General features: G+C 40.4%; 1 protein-coding gene across 1 annotated transcript; it reads right to left on the bottom strand.

Annotated features, from left to right (window-relative positions):
- Nucleotides 1-3,222: 3,222 nt before the first annotated feature.
- Nucleotides 3,223-11,124, bottom strand: LOC131241231 ((E,E)-geranyllinalool synthase-like). The gene is made up of 12 exons (XM_058239964.1): nt 10,750-11,124; nt 10,398-10,587; nt 10,098-10,318; nt 9,879-10,002; nt 8,674-8,789; nt 8,211-8,431; nt 6,933-7,048; nt 6,502-6,600; nt 5,928-6,143; nt 5,447-5,576; nt 3,798-4,043; nt 3,223-3,571 (listed from the first exon to the last, which is right to left on the bottom strand). The coding sequence occupies exons 1-12, from the start codon at nt 11,057-11,059 to the stop codon at nt 3,263-3,265; spliced, it is 2,298 nt and encodes a 765-aa protein (XP_058095947.1). The 5' UTR covers nt 11,060-11,124; the 3' UTR covers nt 3,223-3,262.
- Between the last annotated feature and the right edge of the window lie 4,316 nt (nt 11,125-15,440).

Below are 15,440 nucleotides of genomic sequence, written 5' to 3'. Positions count from 1 at the left end.
CTGGATGAGCCGCTCCCCGTATCACGGTTTGCGGTTGTAGGAAGCTAAGGTACTAGGTCTTTTCCTCGTGGCAGCACTGAATCTGCGTGGGACCCATCATGGGGGGTCGAGTTGAAGGATATGGACGAGTAGGAGCTCTTGCAAGTTGTGTTTCTACCCTACCCGCCAATTGAATTGCTTCATCCATAGTCCCAACTGGGTACATCTGAACTTGGTCCTGAATTGTTGGTCGCAACCCACCTATAAATCGTGCCATCTTCTGTGACTCAGATTCTGACAGATCGTTTCGTGTAGCCAGCCGTTGGAATTCTTCAGTGTAATTTGTGACTGTTTAATTTCCTTGACTGCAATTTTGATATTGCTGGAATAATATCTGCTTATAATCACTGGGGAGAAATCGAGATTGAAGAAGACGTCTCATCCGTGGCCATGATGAGATAGGCGTCTTGTTCTGGCGAGCTCATGAGAGTTGTAATTGTTCTCATCATGCAGAAGCACCAGATTTTAATTTAAACGCTACCAATTTTACTCTTTTATAATCTGGCACGTCCATGTAATCAAAATATCTCTCTACTTCAGCTAGTCAATCAAGAAAATCTTCTATATGTAATAAATCGTTAAAACTAGGTAGTTCAGCCTTACCTCGATAGTCTCTTTCAACACGATCTAGATGATCACCTCCATGGATTGGTCGTTGAGTAAAACCCTCATTAAGGTCCTCGTCGCTAGAACTTGAATCATATAGTGTAGCCCTATGGTTTGCCACTGGTAGTGCTCTACGAAAATTGGGGTTGCGTCGTACAGCAACCATGAGTGGTGGAGCCACCATAGGTGGGGGAGCAACCAAAGGTGGTGGACCACCGCCTAGGGCTCGGGGCGGGAGTAGCGCATCCGCAAGATGGTCGAGAGTTGCCTGCAGCCCTTGCATGGTCAACTGACTCTCCTGGTGGAAAGCTTTCATTCTTTCCAAAAGATAATGAATCTCTGGATCACCGTCCACAGGATTTTGATTCATACCTTCATTGTTTACCATCGGCCCAAGGGGAATCCTCCCTTTGATACCAATTGATGCAGGGATGAACGTGATGAGAATAACTATTCCGAATCCACGGAGCTTCTCTGGACTCCTCACAGAGACTTCTCGAATCCACGAGGAAAGAAAGAAGAAAATAGAAATAAATTCTAAGAAATTCGAAATTGATTAATTGATGAATAAAAACGAGTTCACAACCCTTTAAATAGGGGTACCAAGCAATGGAAAAGAAATCAAAATCAAACTACAACTCAAACTCCTAGAATCCGCGACTTACTATAAATAGTAAACTTACTATTTATAGACGATCGTGATGTCTACAAGTGCGCAAGGTTTTCGGCCAAAAATAGTAAGTGTCCTATTTGGCTTCACCAAACCATTCTCCTAATTATTCTAAGCTCTTTTCACGTTGGGCGCAACTCCTAAAGCCCGACGGATGAAGAGTTATAATCAATCTAAAACTTACTATTTATAGTAAAAATGAAATTAAAATAGGGAAACGACCATCGATCCAGGGGTTTTTCGCAATTCCAGGCTGTGCAACCCGGCATAGAGGGGTTGGTTGGCTTCAGTAGCTCGTTCTACCCCAAAATCATATATTTTACGTCAGATAACTCATTTCGGATTGCAAGATACGCCCGATTTAAGGTTCGATGGTCTGGATCACTTCTGTCGTCGACTGGGCCTTTTCTGATCCATCTTGGCCATGTAACTGTCCGTGACCCGCTCTACATCAGGACCCAACCTATTCAAAATTTGTCATTGCACAAACTGCAGACAATTGCACAAACTGCAGACAATTGGCCCATACGCTTTCTTCACAATATTTTAGCCGAATTGGATCCAATGATCATGGATAAATGATAATTGTGACCGTTGATTTGTGAATTTGAATGTGGACAGTCAAATTTCCAGATGTCCTTAGTTATGGACTAAGGCCGCCCGTCAATAGCACATGGAAGATGAACGTTTCAGAGTATCTGACTGTCTCCGGATGGTGGCTAGGTTTGGTACATTTCAATGGGCCGGAGCCCACTCAAGGAAAATTCTGAATAGGCCTCTCCATAAGCCTGGCCCAAATAATTCAACATCGGGTCTGAAGCTGACCTCAGGCCCAGATGCTCAGAGCCCATGTTAAGCAAAATCCAAAATTTCAACAGGCCTGACCCGCAAGCCCAAGCCGAATAGAATCTGACTCCAGGCCTGCCCACTGACAGTGGTGGAAGAACATGGTGACGTGGCAAAAAATTGAGCGGAACCAACAGGCACTTAACAAGTAATCTGGCAAAACGATCAGATAAAATTAGGGGTGGAAATGATCAGGTCAATCGCATAGCCGTGTATCATAATCAATGGTCTGGATATTAATCTTGCAGAGATTTGTTTAAAGCCACGTACGTGTATAGAGAGGGCGAGCCTTATATGCCAACGAGGATGTATTTGAGATTCAAACCGCCCACCCATAAAAAAGGCCATCATCGTAGAAACAAATGTATGGATTAAAAATGCTCTGATTTCGTATGTTTGTCATGCAGTAGTCAGGCATGCATCTGTGCATCCGGATGCATCAAGAAATTTATTGGTTGATTGCTACCAAATTCTCGTGTCTATACCGTTGGCATTGTAGGACTCTTATCAGGTGGGCCACACATGATCATTGGTTTAGATCTGACCATTGGAAAATTTAGATTGAGCGATTCAGTAAGCCCCACTATGATCATTGAAAATAGGTTTGAAGCCGGACGCTTGAATAGTGATCCTTATGCATTATACACAGTTATTAAGTTAGATATGAAAACCTACTGTGTAAAGATCCTAAAGGAGATCAGAAGTATGATCAGTGAGCTTCTCTGGCTATCTTTTATATAAATGGATGTCTTGGTCTCCTTACCATCACAAGATAGAAAATCCTAATCTCATTGAGAGATTCTCTAAAGTGTGGAATATCAAGATTTTTGTTGACAATATCGTAGCACTGGGCATGTCTTTCTAATCAAGTACGCCTTAATATTATTATGTTGAATCTCTATTATTGATGCATAGACAGTTCATCAATTTCGCAATATAGAAATATCAAGTGAATCCAGACCGTCCTTCTTGTAATAAAGATGTTTACATTTTTTTTTCCACGGATTTTCACCCGTGAATTCAACTAATGTGTACCATTACCAACACAAAGGCATTAACACAAGCAGCAATGTAAACTGATAGAACCTAATGTCCTTCTCTCTACATTTGCGTTTGCATTGACAAAGGGTCATAGATTGCTTTTTTGATGCTTTGAACCATCTCCGTCGCCGAGTCGAAAGCATTCTTGGAGTTGTAGAACATTTGAAATATTCTTAGATTTATCAAATGAAGCTTCCTGCAAGGTCTTGGGATGATGTTCTTGTCATCCATTAGGATGTGTTCGAGTAACTTGTGCTTCTTTCTCTCGAGGATCTTCTTTATGTAAGCTGACACATCTTCAATGTTGCCGTTTGGGTCTTCTTGCATTAGTAAAAGGACGAGGTTTGGTGTGCCTGTCTCGCTTTCCTTCTGCATATATAAGAGATTGGGTTTGAAATATCAGTGAGTTGGGTGAGTTTGGATGCACCATAGAATTGCATTGCAATATAATTCAATTAACTAGATATAAGGAAGAGGAATTTCATTGAATGGGCTTGTCATGCAGTTCAAATACGGTCCGGAGAGGCGATCGAGACTGGCCACCTCACCCATAGAAAGATAGATCAGCATGGGAAAAATACAAGGTTTCTCTTACCTCATAGGTTCGCAAATCGTTCAAGAGGCGACATGAGAGCATGAGTAATTCGATGATTTTTTGGTAGTCGCTGTGAACTGTCATTTCTTCAGATATAATGGGGCCTACCAGGTACATTGAAGAAAGTACTGATGTCTGGACAGCAACTGAGATTGAAGCGGCTCTGAGATACTCGGCCATCGACGGTCTGTAATGGCTGCTGCCCCACTCTGCTTCCTGTAGCCACGATCTTATCACTTGGCACCACTGCACCACACGGTGATATCAGTTTGAGCATGGGTTAACTAATTGCTAGTATACATTCCATTCCATGGATTGAGAACTCATCCGAGTCGACTCCACAGACTCAGTTGAGTCAAATTCATTTTGGCACCGTACATGAGATCCTGATAGACAAACAGTTTCATGGCAAATATGAACTAGAGAAGGTCAGATTGGAGGTGAAAATTATCCGGACCATTAGAACCTTAAAACAATCTATCTCACAAACCTGGATGAGTTTTTCAACAATATTATATATGATTTTGAGCGGGAGAAGCTACTTTAGCCAACTAACCCTGCTATGCGGGGTTGCCCATCCCTGATTTTTGCCCACCCCTGATATACGAGATTCCATCATATCAACAGTCAAAAGTCTCGTTTTATTTTCAATTTTAGGACTTTTGGTCCTTGAAGTTATAAAAAATTAGGAGAATAATGTGGTTTGGGCAAATTGGACACAGGAGAAATTATGACGGTTTATTAATAGTAAGTTTACTATTAAAAAGGCCGTGAAAGAATAATATATTAGCGAGACATATTTACTGCTATCAAGATTCAAACATAGGACTTTCCGCTCTAATACTATGTCAAACAACCATTTATTCCAAAAGCTTAAGCTGTCCGAATTTGGTGTATCAATGTATATCAAGGGACTTTATCACTTCAAGAAAGAGAGCTTCATATATTTGGAATAGTTATCCCTGAGGAAGATGGTGACCAACCTTATCACATCCTTCCCTATGTCAGATCCAACCTTTCGTCTCCTGGACCCACTGCGGAGTGGAGACGGAGCCACTACAAAGTTGTAGGTAAATCTTAATATAAAACTCTATGTTTGGGGATTACCGGTACATGCACATGACATCTAATTCGTCCATCATATGCAACCCTTGATCAGCTTCTCCTTGGTGCCTAATCATGATGTGATCGAAGGCCTAAGTGGGCTACACCACAGGGAAAAGTTGAGATGGGATGCCCACCATTTAAGTTACATTCCAGATAGTTGTGGGCCTACTTATTTTGAACATGACATCCAATCCATTCAGAAGATATGTGCACTCCAAAAACTTGGGCCATTCCAAAACCTAGGTGGGCACACCATGTGATTTTAGTTCTTATAGGCATGGTTTTACATTCCATGGTATGCTCCACCTGACTTTTCAATCAGCCTGATTTTTGGGCGTTTAGGAGAATATGAGGGGGGCTCACGTGATGGACGGATTCGATGTCAGGCACACATCATCCCCCATTGAATGTGAACCACTGAACTTCTAAATACGGCCATCCGTTTGCAAGCCTTAATGAGGCCCACTAGACCATCAATCAGTGAGATTGTTGAAGCTAGGGCCATCCACGATCAGCTTATTAAAGGGAAGAGATCATCTTACAATATCCCGAAGATGCTTTGTGACGTCGCGCCGTTGAACATGGAAAGCTTGCTGTGCCGTGTCATTGATCAGACTATCCAAGGCATGGAAGAGAACCTTTCCATGTCCATCCATCTCTCCTCCATCCCATCTACATTCATCCATGCAATTCAACTCATGTTTTATAAAAGGAAAATATTAAAAGCTTATCATACATTGCATCCAAGAGAAGCTTCCCATGCATACGGTGGATACTTGGCCAGCCCTAAGCTTCCCATGCATACGGTGGATACTTGGCCAGCCCTGGTCCGATGAGTTAGGACCAGGCCACGGCCAACCTAAGCCTGGGAAATTGCCAACCCTAGTTATGGACAAAAGAGCGATGTGTCTTTGATTGTTACATCAGCATCATGACACATCATGTTTCCATTCATGGGTCATGTTGACAGGAGTCACATGATCTTGTTTTTGGTTCATCCATGCAATGAGATAGGAAAATTACCTTTCAACTGCATCAGTGAAACATCTCAACTCATCCATGGAACCATATTCATCAAAGAAATCATCGATGATTGTAAGGAGGATGCCGTTCTTGGCGCTTGTTATGCGTACTGCGCGCATCTGTGTATCATAAGCATTGGTAGCGACCGCCAAGTAGCAATATGTCGTTTTATCCCTACCAAATCCCAAGCTAGAAATTCCACAGTCTCTCACCCACCTATCATAATTAATTAGAATAGAAAATGTTAATTAAACTCAGATTGGTGATTCATATAAGTTTCAAGGTAAGCCCACACATGGACTTCTAACCTCTACACATGTGGCAGACATCTGAACTGTCCATCAGGAGGGGCCTGCCACGTAAATGGCCTCCCTTCGAGACTAGACAGGTCAACTCATACTGCATGTACGGAAACAATGAAGTTGCGAATGCCAATGGTTCTGATTGAATTCATGCATGTGACCCACATGCTGAGTCGATCTGATGGACCCCAGCTGGGATTCCAAGTGGCAGAGTCTAAAAACCATGCCTACTATTAACTACGAATGAGACAGTGTTAGTTAGTGATAAATACCTTTTTAGCTCTTCAAGCTCGTTCCTGTACATGGACTGGCGATAGATGTAGTTGTCTTTTGCTAGGTTCAACAACATGGTGTTGTTTAGGCAAGATAACCTGTTTTTGTTAATTCTCATTAGCCATGATTAATTAACACTGTTTATAAGAACAACTTATAATGCTCGTACGTGTTTTGAGGCATTTGGACCATCAAATCAATTGATCTGGACCATCCTTTAGCTCAAGCACACATTTATTTGGTGACCATTAAAAAAAATACACTGATCAGAGGATTAAATCCATCCATAATTTGGCCATCATTTTATAACCATCTGTTTCCATTGAATGCGTTCTAGACTTAGTGGATACAGCAGTTGAATCATCTGGACCGTCCAAATGCCCAGTGCAACTAGGTGTGTTGGATCATATCTCATTATTTTATATCTTGCCTCAAATAGGATGCCTTGCCAGTCCATAGATCGTGGGTTTTGCCTCGTTCAATCCACTCTCTGTGCTCCAAGTGATCCAACCGTGCGAGCCATGGAAGGCTTAGTTCATGTTCTACCTGCAATGGTGTAACCCCTTTAGAGAGAGAGAGAGAGAGAGAGAGAGAGAGAGAGAGAGAGAGAGAGATTGGTCACTCCCATTCCACGTGGACGAATTATATGAACTCGGTGACTGGAATTTTTTCAAAGCCCGTGGATTGGTGATCCAGATGGTTGGTCTGATAGCCAAAATGCTGATGATGCACATCCAAAAACTATTTCAGATGGGACATTACTAACCCTTTCAGATGGCTAAGATTTTTATAATACCTGAGATAATCGGCTACATTCAGAGGGAGAGAGATTAACGGTTCCGATTACCCAGATATGGCCCCACGTGAGCAAAAATTTAGGGCGAAGGATTCTTTACATACCCTAATCATTTATGGAAAGATTTTTTATATTTTTTTTTTTCGGTTAGCTTGGTACACCCACTGTCAGCTCACAGTTCACTGTTAGCCACTCCATTGGAGAATGGATGCCAAGACGTCAGTGTGGAAACGAAGTATCTTTTATGGAAAGATATCTGCTCCCGACCTCCTTTCCGTGAGTCACACAAAGACACACAAAGACGCCCTCGTACGCCACTCCTTTCCGTGAGTCAAAGGATATGGACGTCGTGTACGGAGAAAAAGGACAGTTGAAATAGATAGCCAACTGCCCTCGTTCAACTTAAAAGGTCAACATTCAACTTAACACGTGGCAGGGGATGGACCACTAGCCTGAGCTCTCAGCTGATCACAAATCCACATCCGTTAGAAATATAAGAACCTTGTATACAATGGAAGATAATATTATCCATTGCTATAATCCAGGATTTATGGCAATGGGTCATGGAGTTCTTCCGAGGCCAAGCAGCCCTATTTCCTACGCCACTCGCGCGAGCATGGATGGCGAAATTTGAACTCTAATTGTATAAGCAAAAACTCCTCTTATCATTTGATTACACATTCTGTGTATAAAAAGTTTTAATTATTAATATATTTATTTATTTACTCATTTAACTTAAATGATCCACATTGAACTTAATACGGGAATGGACCACTAGCCTGAGTTTTAAACTCAGCACAAATCCACAGTGGAGCCAACCTGACACACCCTTTGGATCTCACAAACGTGTACCACACCTTCTTGTGAAGAGATGTGCATATGAGTTTAGTGGTCCCTATCAAAATTTCTCACCTCCTCACGAAGCTTTGAGGCCACACTGAATTTCTCTTTGCATATTCCAGTTTCCAACATCCTTTTTGTGGACGACTTAACCTTGTCAGCTTCATTTTTCTTTACAAATATAAAGTCAGAAGCACGGTAGACATTAAGCATGGTGCTTATGAAAAAATCATGATTTTGATCCACGCAACATGCTTTGCTATCTTCGTAATCTATGAAAAAAGAGAAGTTTCCTGCAACATAATACAGTACACTTCTATCAGTGGACAGATAAAATGATGAGTTTTCATTCAATCTATGTAAAGATAAAATTATAAAATGGTCAACACCAGTTTTTGAATGGTTAGGGTCATCCTTAGAGAAAAATGGGACCACCGGTGACCTATTGATCAAAACATAGTCTCATAGGATAAGTGCAGCTTGCAATTTGATCATTTCCAGTGCATTGTTATCATTACCGGGTTGTAGTCCTTACCTGGAGAGACACGATACCCATGCATTGTTAGAAGCCGGTATGCCAATGACTCCTTGTAAATCTGAAGCATCGATATATGGCTTCCGATTGGATCTACCTCACATTCCATCCAGTTCCTGCAAATTCGGTTTTGAGAAAAATATTAGTCATTTTCCTAATTTTCACTAATCAGGTAGGTTATTTACCTCCAAAATGCCATCGAGTTCTGATAAACCCTTGGAGTTTGCCTCTAAATGACTTCATCTCATTTTAATTTATCATAGTTATGTATTAAGTCTACACATGGTATTGGTTTCCAGAGAAATAGAATGGACGGTTTGGATCTCATTATTGAGTTTCGGGTAGGGAATTAAAATGTGTGGCACATACGCATCTCAATGCCCCACACGAGCACCATACATAGAGAGAATTTTAGCAAAGCTATTTTATAGGTGGACGTGGATCAGATACCGACAATGTCATAGCGAGTGCTGAATTGACGTCACCAAGTTCTGTTGTCCCTACCATGTTGTATGCGTTATACAGAACACCTTTCATCTATCTTAAGAAATCATTTTAGGAAATGAATCAAAGAATGAGCCCGATCCAACCGTTCGAAACTTCTTAGGGGCCACATAAGTTTCCGATCAAGCTGATATTTGTGTTTTCACTTCATCTATCTCTATGTTAACTTATGAATAGTTTGATCTCAAAAACACATCATGGTGGGCCGTAGACATGTTTCAACGGTGGGTGTCACTGCCCCCACTGTTTTCTGTGGTGGGGTCCACTTAAGCTTTAGATCTACCTCATTCTTTTGGCTCATGTCATAAAATGATCTCTTCAAATGGATGGACGGTATGGATACAACATATACATCATGGCGGAGCCCACATAGCTTGGTGACGACACTTCACTAGCGCTATGACATTGTCAGTATCTAATCCGCGTCCATTTTAGGTTTGTTTAAAATAGCATCCCCTCTCTCTCTCAAACAAGTCCGGTGTGGGTTCGGAGATGGTAGGGATCGACCGCCTTCCATTGAGATAAAAGCGGCCTGAGACAGGCAGACATGGCAGAACCGATGATGGAGATTTATTAGGGACAGAAAGTTATATATTTAAGTAATTAGACGTGAAACTAAAGTGGAGAAAAAAGATGCAGAGAGCGAGAACGGCGACGATGGGCACCCAAACATGTCCGTAGTCATGGGAAGAATGTTTTACCCATAAACATCACTTAATACAGCTTTAATCTCTTTATGAAAATGTTCATCCAATCCAAGTCTCTCTAATCGATCAACAATGCATAGCTTTATAAGATTCTCATCAATCGGATAGATAGAAGGCACTACATCAGAAAAAAGAAAGACAAATTAAACTTATGAAGATGGAGTGGTGTAAAGATAGAACTTAGAAAGAAGATCATTAAGGGTTTTTTCCTACCTCCAGACCCACATCTTTGTACCATAGATTCTAAGTAATGCTGACAGTCTTTGTTCATTGTAGCCATGAAAGCACTTGCTGATGCAGAAGGCGATTGACACAAAGACCCATCTCCTCTCAGACACTGAAGCACCTCATCGCAATCTATCCTGTACGTCGAAGGTAGCGCCTCCAAGTAATAAATCAACGGTGGATGATGAGGTTGATTGGAAAAACTTTCCCTGTACAAATTAGGATACTTAGTCACATGGGTGGAAGATAAAATGGAGGAATTTTTTTTACGTGAAAATGAAATATTACATTTCCATGATTGTTTGTCTCCTGGCAAAGATGGATTTCATTATCTCCGGCAAGCCATCAGGAAAGACCTGTAGACCTTTGCCCCAACCGATTTCAAGCATGCCAGGGAAAACGATGGCCAACCATCGACTATTGCCGCCATGTTGCTCTAATAATAGCTTCTCAGTGTTTTCATGGATGAACGTCAACCCTACAAAACGACTCCAAAAATGTATCAGTGGGTGACCTGACCTGTCACTATGGCCCTGTTTATATGATACAATTGAATTGAATTGCAATGATTTAAGTGAAAATACCCATTTAAAGTCCCATGTTCCACACGAGCGTGCACACGTGAGAAAAAGGTGAGTACCTTTCTGTATGGTTTCATGTCCCACGTCCCATGTCTTGAGTGCAACCATGCAAGCAACTGTTGCTGGGATGCATTCTATAGTGGGGAGGTTGGAGTGGTTTGGCTCCCCCCAAAACCCTAGTTCCTTCTGGTTGTGGAGTGTCCACTCCAGGCATTGTGGGAACATAGGACGGCTAGGATCTTCCAGGTCAGGAATCATCGATAGCCATGCTGTGTCATATGCTGAGGCAGAAACAAAATGGTGGAGATCAACGGAGGAGAACATCTCTTTCTTGATCTTGTCCACCATAGCTTGAATAGATTTCTCCATTGTTGCTATAGAAACCAAACCAAGCTTTTTCAGCCGTCTGTCTATGGAGATTCTTCCTTGTCTTAGTTCAAGTCTCCCGCCATGCAAGTATATATAGACTTTTAAAATGGTGATAAAGCAACTAGGAAAGGAATATTCCAATTGGAACACGTAGGCACTTTTAAAAAGCTTATTATTTATTTTTATTTTTCTGATGAATATCAACCCTTTCTTCGCTTTTAAATTTTTCTGATGAATATGAACCGCCACCTCGACTGTGCTTCGTTGATCATTGATTAAAAAGTTTTAAGGTTTTCTAAATTTTGAAGATTTTTGAGTTAGCTATCAAAATCAACAACAGTTTGGCTCATGTCAAACCTCATTTATTATGTCATCAGTTCTGTTCATACAGTATACGTTAGGTAATACGTCAGCAGATGATTCGTGTAACACATGAGGATGTGTTCGAACAACCTGACATGTTCTTTCAAGTGCGGATCCTCTGCCTCCCGGAGGCAGAAACTCCCTGCCTCCAGCGTTTTCACTGGTCAACGTCACTATTAGTGCCACGTCGACAGATACTAAATATAGTAAAAAAAGTACATTTAATAAGAAGTATAACGGAGCCGTTAAACGGAAGCTGTCTGCGTGCTGAGTAAATCAGCATGGTAAGCATACTGGTAAAGTCTGTGGAGCCCACCGTCGTTCTGCACTGTATCAACTCCGTCCATCTCTTTTATCATCTAATTTTAGGATATTACTACAAAAATTAATCATATCCAAAGATCAAGTGGACCACACCACCTGAAACAGTGTGAATTGAATTCTACCGTTGAAAAGTTGTTGGGGGCCCACGGAAGTTTCATATTAAGATGATATTTGTTTTTTCCATTCATCCATGTCTTTGTGATCTTATGAACAGTTTGGATGAAAAATAAACATCATTGGGGGCTTAGAAACATTTCAATGGTGAAAATCAATACTTCCACTGTTTCCTTTGGTATGGTCTACTTGAGCTTTTGATATACTTCAGTTTTGGGCTTAACCCCTAAAATGATCTGAAAAAACATATGGACGGCATAGATAAACCACATGAATTCACAGTGGGCCCAATAGAGTTTACTCAGTACGATAAGACTCAATATGCAATCCAATTTCACGCGGATTTCTTGCCAAAGCCTTTTGCAGTAAGATCCCCTGCAAGGATTCCAAATGGGCCCACTGCGACGTTTGTGATAAATCCAATCCGTTCATCCATTTTTAGATATCATTTTAGGACATAATACCAAAACTAAGGTGTATACAAAACTCAAATGGGCCACACGAGAGGAAACAGTCGGGATTTAGTGTCCACCGTTGAAATATTTACATGGCTACAAAAGTTTTGCATCGGTCTAATATTTTGGTGTTTTTACTTCATCCTAGTAAAAATGACCTTATAAACAGTTTGGATGGCATATAAACATCAAGACGCCTAGGAAGGTTTTAACTATTGGAATTTCTTTCTCCACTGTTTCATCTTGTATTGCCAAGTTGAGTTTTTTATCATCCTAATTTTTGGTTACATGTTTTAAAATGAGCTCTAAAAATGAATGAATGGATTTGAATTCTTATAAACATCATGGTGGACCCCACCATACATCCCAGCACTGGAACTTCATGTAAAAGACTTTCCCTGGTGAATCCGCGTCCACGGTTTCCATTGGAAACAGACTGGCTACTCCCCTACCACTCAGTGCTATGTGAGCCTACCATGATGTATGTGTTTCATGCATGTCATCCATTTATTTTTCTAGATCATTTTATGGTCTGAGACTCAAATTTAGATTTGTGTGTAAAACTTTAAATTATTGCAATGGAGATACTTAGATCAATGTATTGAATTGAATTTTTGAAGAAAAAATATATTTCGTTTTACTACATTTCAACTTAAAAATTCTAACATGCATGCAATGTTGCATTTTGATAATGTCATTAAGATGATGATGATGAGGTTGATGAAGAATAGTTCTGTCCTCATCCTTAAACCATGTATATCATGACAGTCATTTCACAGGTGAAGGCTTATGACCGTTGGTATGTAGAGAGGCTGCTATTATACACATTGCCTGAATGTGTTATCACCCAAACTGAAATTATGGCCCCACTGCAGCTGATACTCCATTTAGTACTAATGAAATTTTAAAAAAAAAAAAAAAAAACTTATCTGCGTGTTTTCTAAAATATCCTTTTTTAACTTTCATATATATATATATATATATATATATATATATATATATATATATATATATATATATATATATATATATAAAGATTTCCCACATGAAATAATAATCCTTTTTTTCCCGTGTGGGTCTCATTCTTATACATACAGACATGGCTCTTTTAATTGGCGCAAGATGGAGTAAGACGCATTCTACCAAAAATTGAATCTATCTTACTAGGCACCGTTTGACTTATAGGAGAAATAATTGGGTCGAGGACCATGCTTTACACGACTATGGCATATTTATAATGTGGGCCATATCTGTGAGGAGATCTAGGGTTGGACGAATACAGTGAATTTGGTCTACACATTCAAACATGCACATGTTACTCATGTGATGAGTGGACCAAGCTTTTGTTTTTTCCTTGGAAGAGCACAGGCCGCCAGACAACCGGGGTCATGTACAAATGACACATTTGTGACATGATGTCAGATATGAATAGACGCGGGAATGTGTAATACTGCTGATTGAATTCAATAAATTCATGTTTTCAAAAATAATAAATAATAAGTAATAAAAAGCTCGACCCAAGAGACGAGTGTTTATGGTCAAATGTGAAATGGATGAATTGGTTGCATTGTTACCCATGTACAAGGGCTTTCACAAGCAACCTGCGTGTATTTACTTGGCATCCTCGAGAAGGTAGGAATGTGTGTGTGTTTCCTTACTCTTGCTCCAATGGTAGACTCTCAGGAGTTTTAACACCTAGTCAAGGGTTCAAATATGGTGAAACTCCACTACCGCATGAGTGTGTGGGGTATGTGTCCGTAAGGGATAAAATAAAATTGACCGATGATTTTTTTTAAAAAAAATGAAATTACTAGCTTGTAAATAATGAGCTCAAATTTAGGACAGACTTTTAGGAAGGACGGTCCTGTCAGGCTCCATGTGGACCCCACTGTGATGTGTGTGTGTTATCTACATTGTCCATTCATTTTTTTAATTCATTTTTTTATGATGAGCAGGCAGCTTAAATGCTCAAGTGGACCATGCAACATGAAAAGTGAGGATTGAATAACAACCACTGAAAACCTCTTGGGGGCCATGGAAGTTTTGAATCAAGCAAATATTTATGTCTTCCCTTCATCGAGGTCTATGTGACCTTATGAACAGGTTGGATGGAAAATAAACATCACGGTGGGTCCTAAGAAGGTTTCAACAGTGTGGTCATTGTCACCACTGCTTCCTGCATGCGGTATGGTCCACCCAAGTCTTCCATCTGCTTCCTTTTTGGGATCATGCCCAATAATGATCTTTCAAAATGGACAAACAGCTTGGATAAAACACATATATCACAATGGACCCACAAAACCCCTGACAGGACCATCGGTCTCTAGCTAAGTCTTGCTCGGGGTAGTATCCAAACCGCGCACATGAGCTACACCCACTAAATTTGTGTACCTACTGCAAATGTACTCCAATGGATGTAACCTGTACATGGCCAGAAGTTCACAAGAGAGTGTGTTCATGTTTGAGGGGCCACTTATCACATGACTCATATCCCATGCATGCCAATTGATGTATAGCAAGTCGCGGACACTTTCATGGCCAAGATGGACCAGAAAAGGCTTGATTGGAGGCGAAGATGAAGGCTTGATCGGGGGCAAAGATCAAGACTGTCAGAACCCTAAAGCAGACGTATCTCACACATCGGAATGAGTTATTCGATGTACAATATATAATTTTGGAGTAGGAGAAGCTATTTTAGCCAACCAACCCGCTATGCTAGGTAGCCCACAACGGATTTGCAAGAATCCATCGATCAAATCGACGGTCAAAAGTTCATTTTAATTTTAATTTTACTATTTATAATAAGTTTTAGTTTGATCATAAGTCTTGATCATTTGAGATTTAGGAGTCATGCCCAACATGAAAGGCTTAGAAAAAATAGGAGAATAACACAGTTAGGCTAAATGGGACACTTTCCATTTTGGCCGAAAACCATGTAGTCGAGTAGAAATCGTGGTTGCTTATAAATAGTAAGTTTACCAATTGTAAGTCACGTTTTTAGGGAGTTTGAGTTGGACTTTGATTCTGAAACTTCTTTCTAAGTTTGATATCACTATTTAAAAAATTATTAATTCGTTTTTATCATCCATCAATTTATTTTCAAATTTATTAGAATTTATTTTTAT

This window comes from Magnolia sinica, chromosome 3 (assembly GCF_029962835.1).
Source record: "Magnolia sinica isolate HGM2019 chromosome 3, MsV1, whole genome shotgun sequence".
Lineage (NCBI taxonomy): Eukaryota > Viridiplantae > Streptophyta > Magnoliopsida > Magnoliales > Magnoliaceae > Magnolia > Magnolia sinica.
Note: the sequence above shows the minus strand (reverse complement) of the source record. Positions and strands in the feature narration are given on the sequence as shown.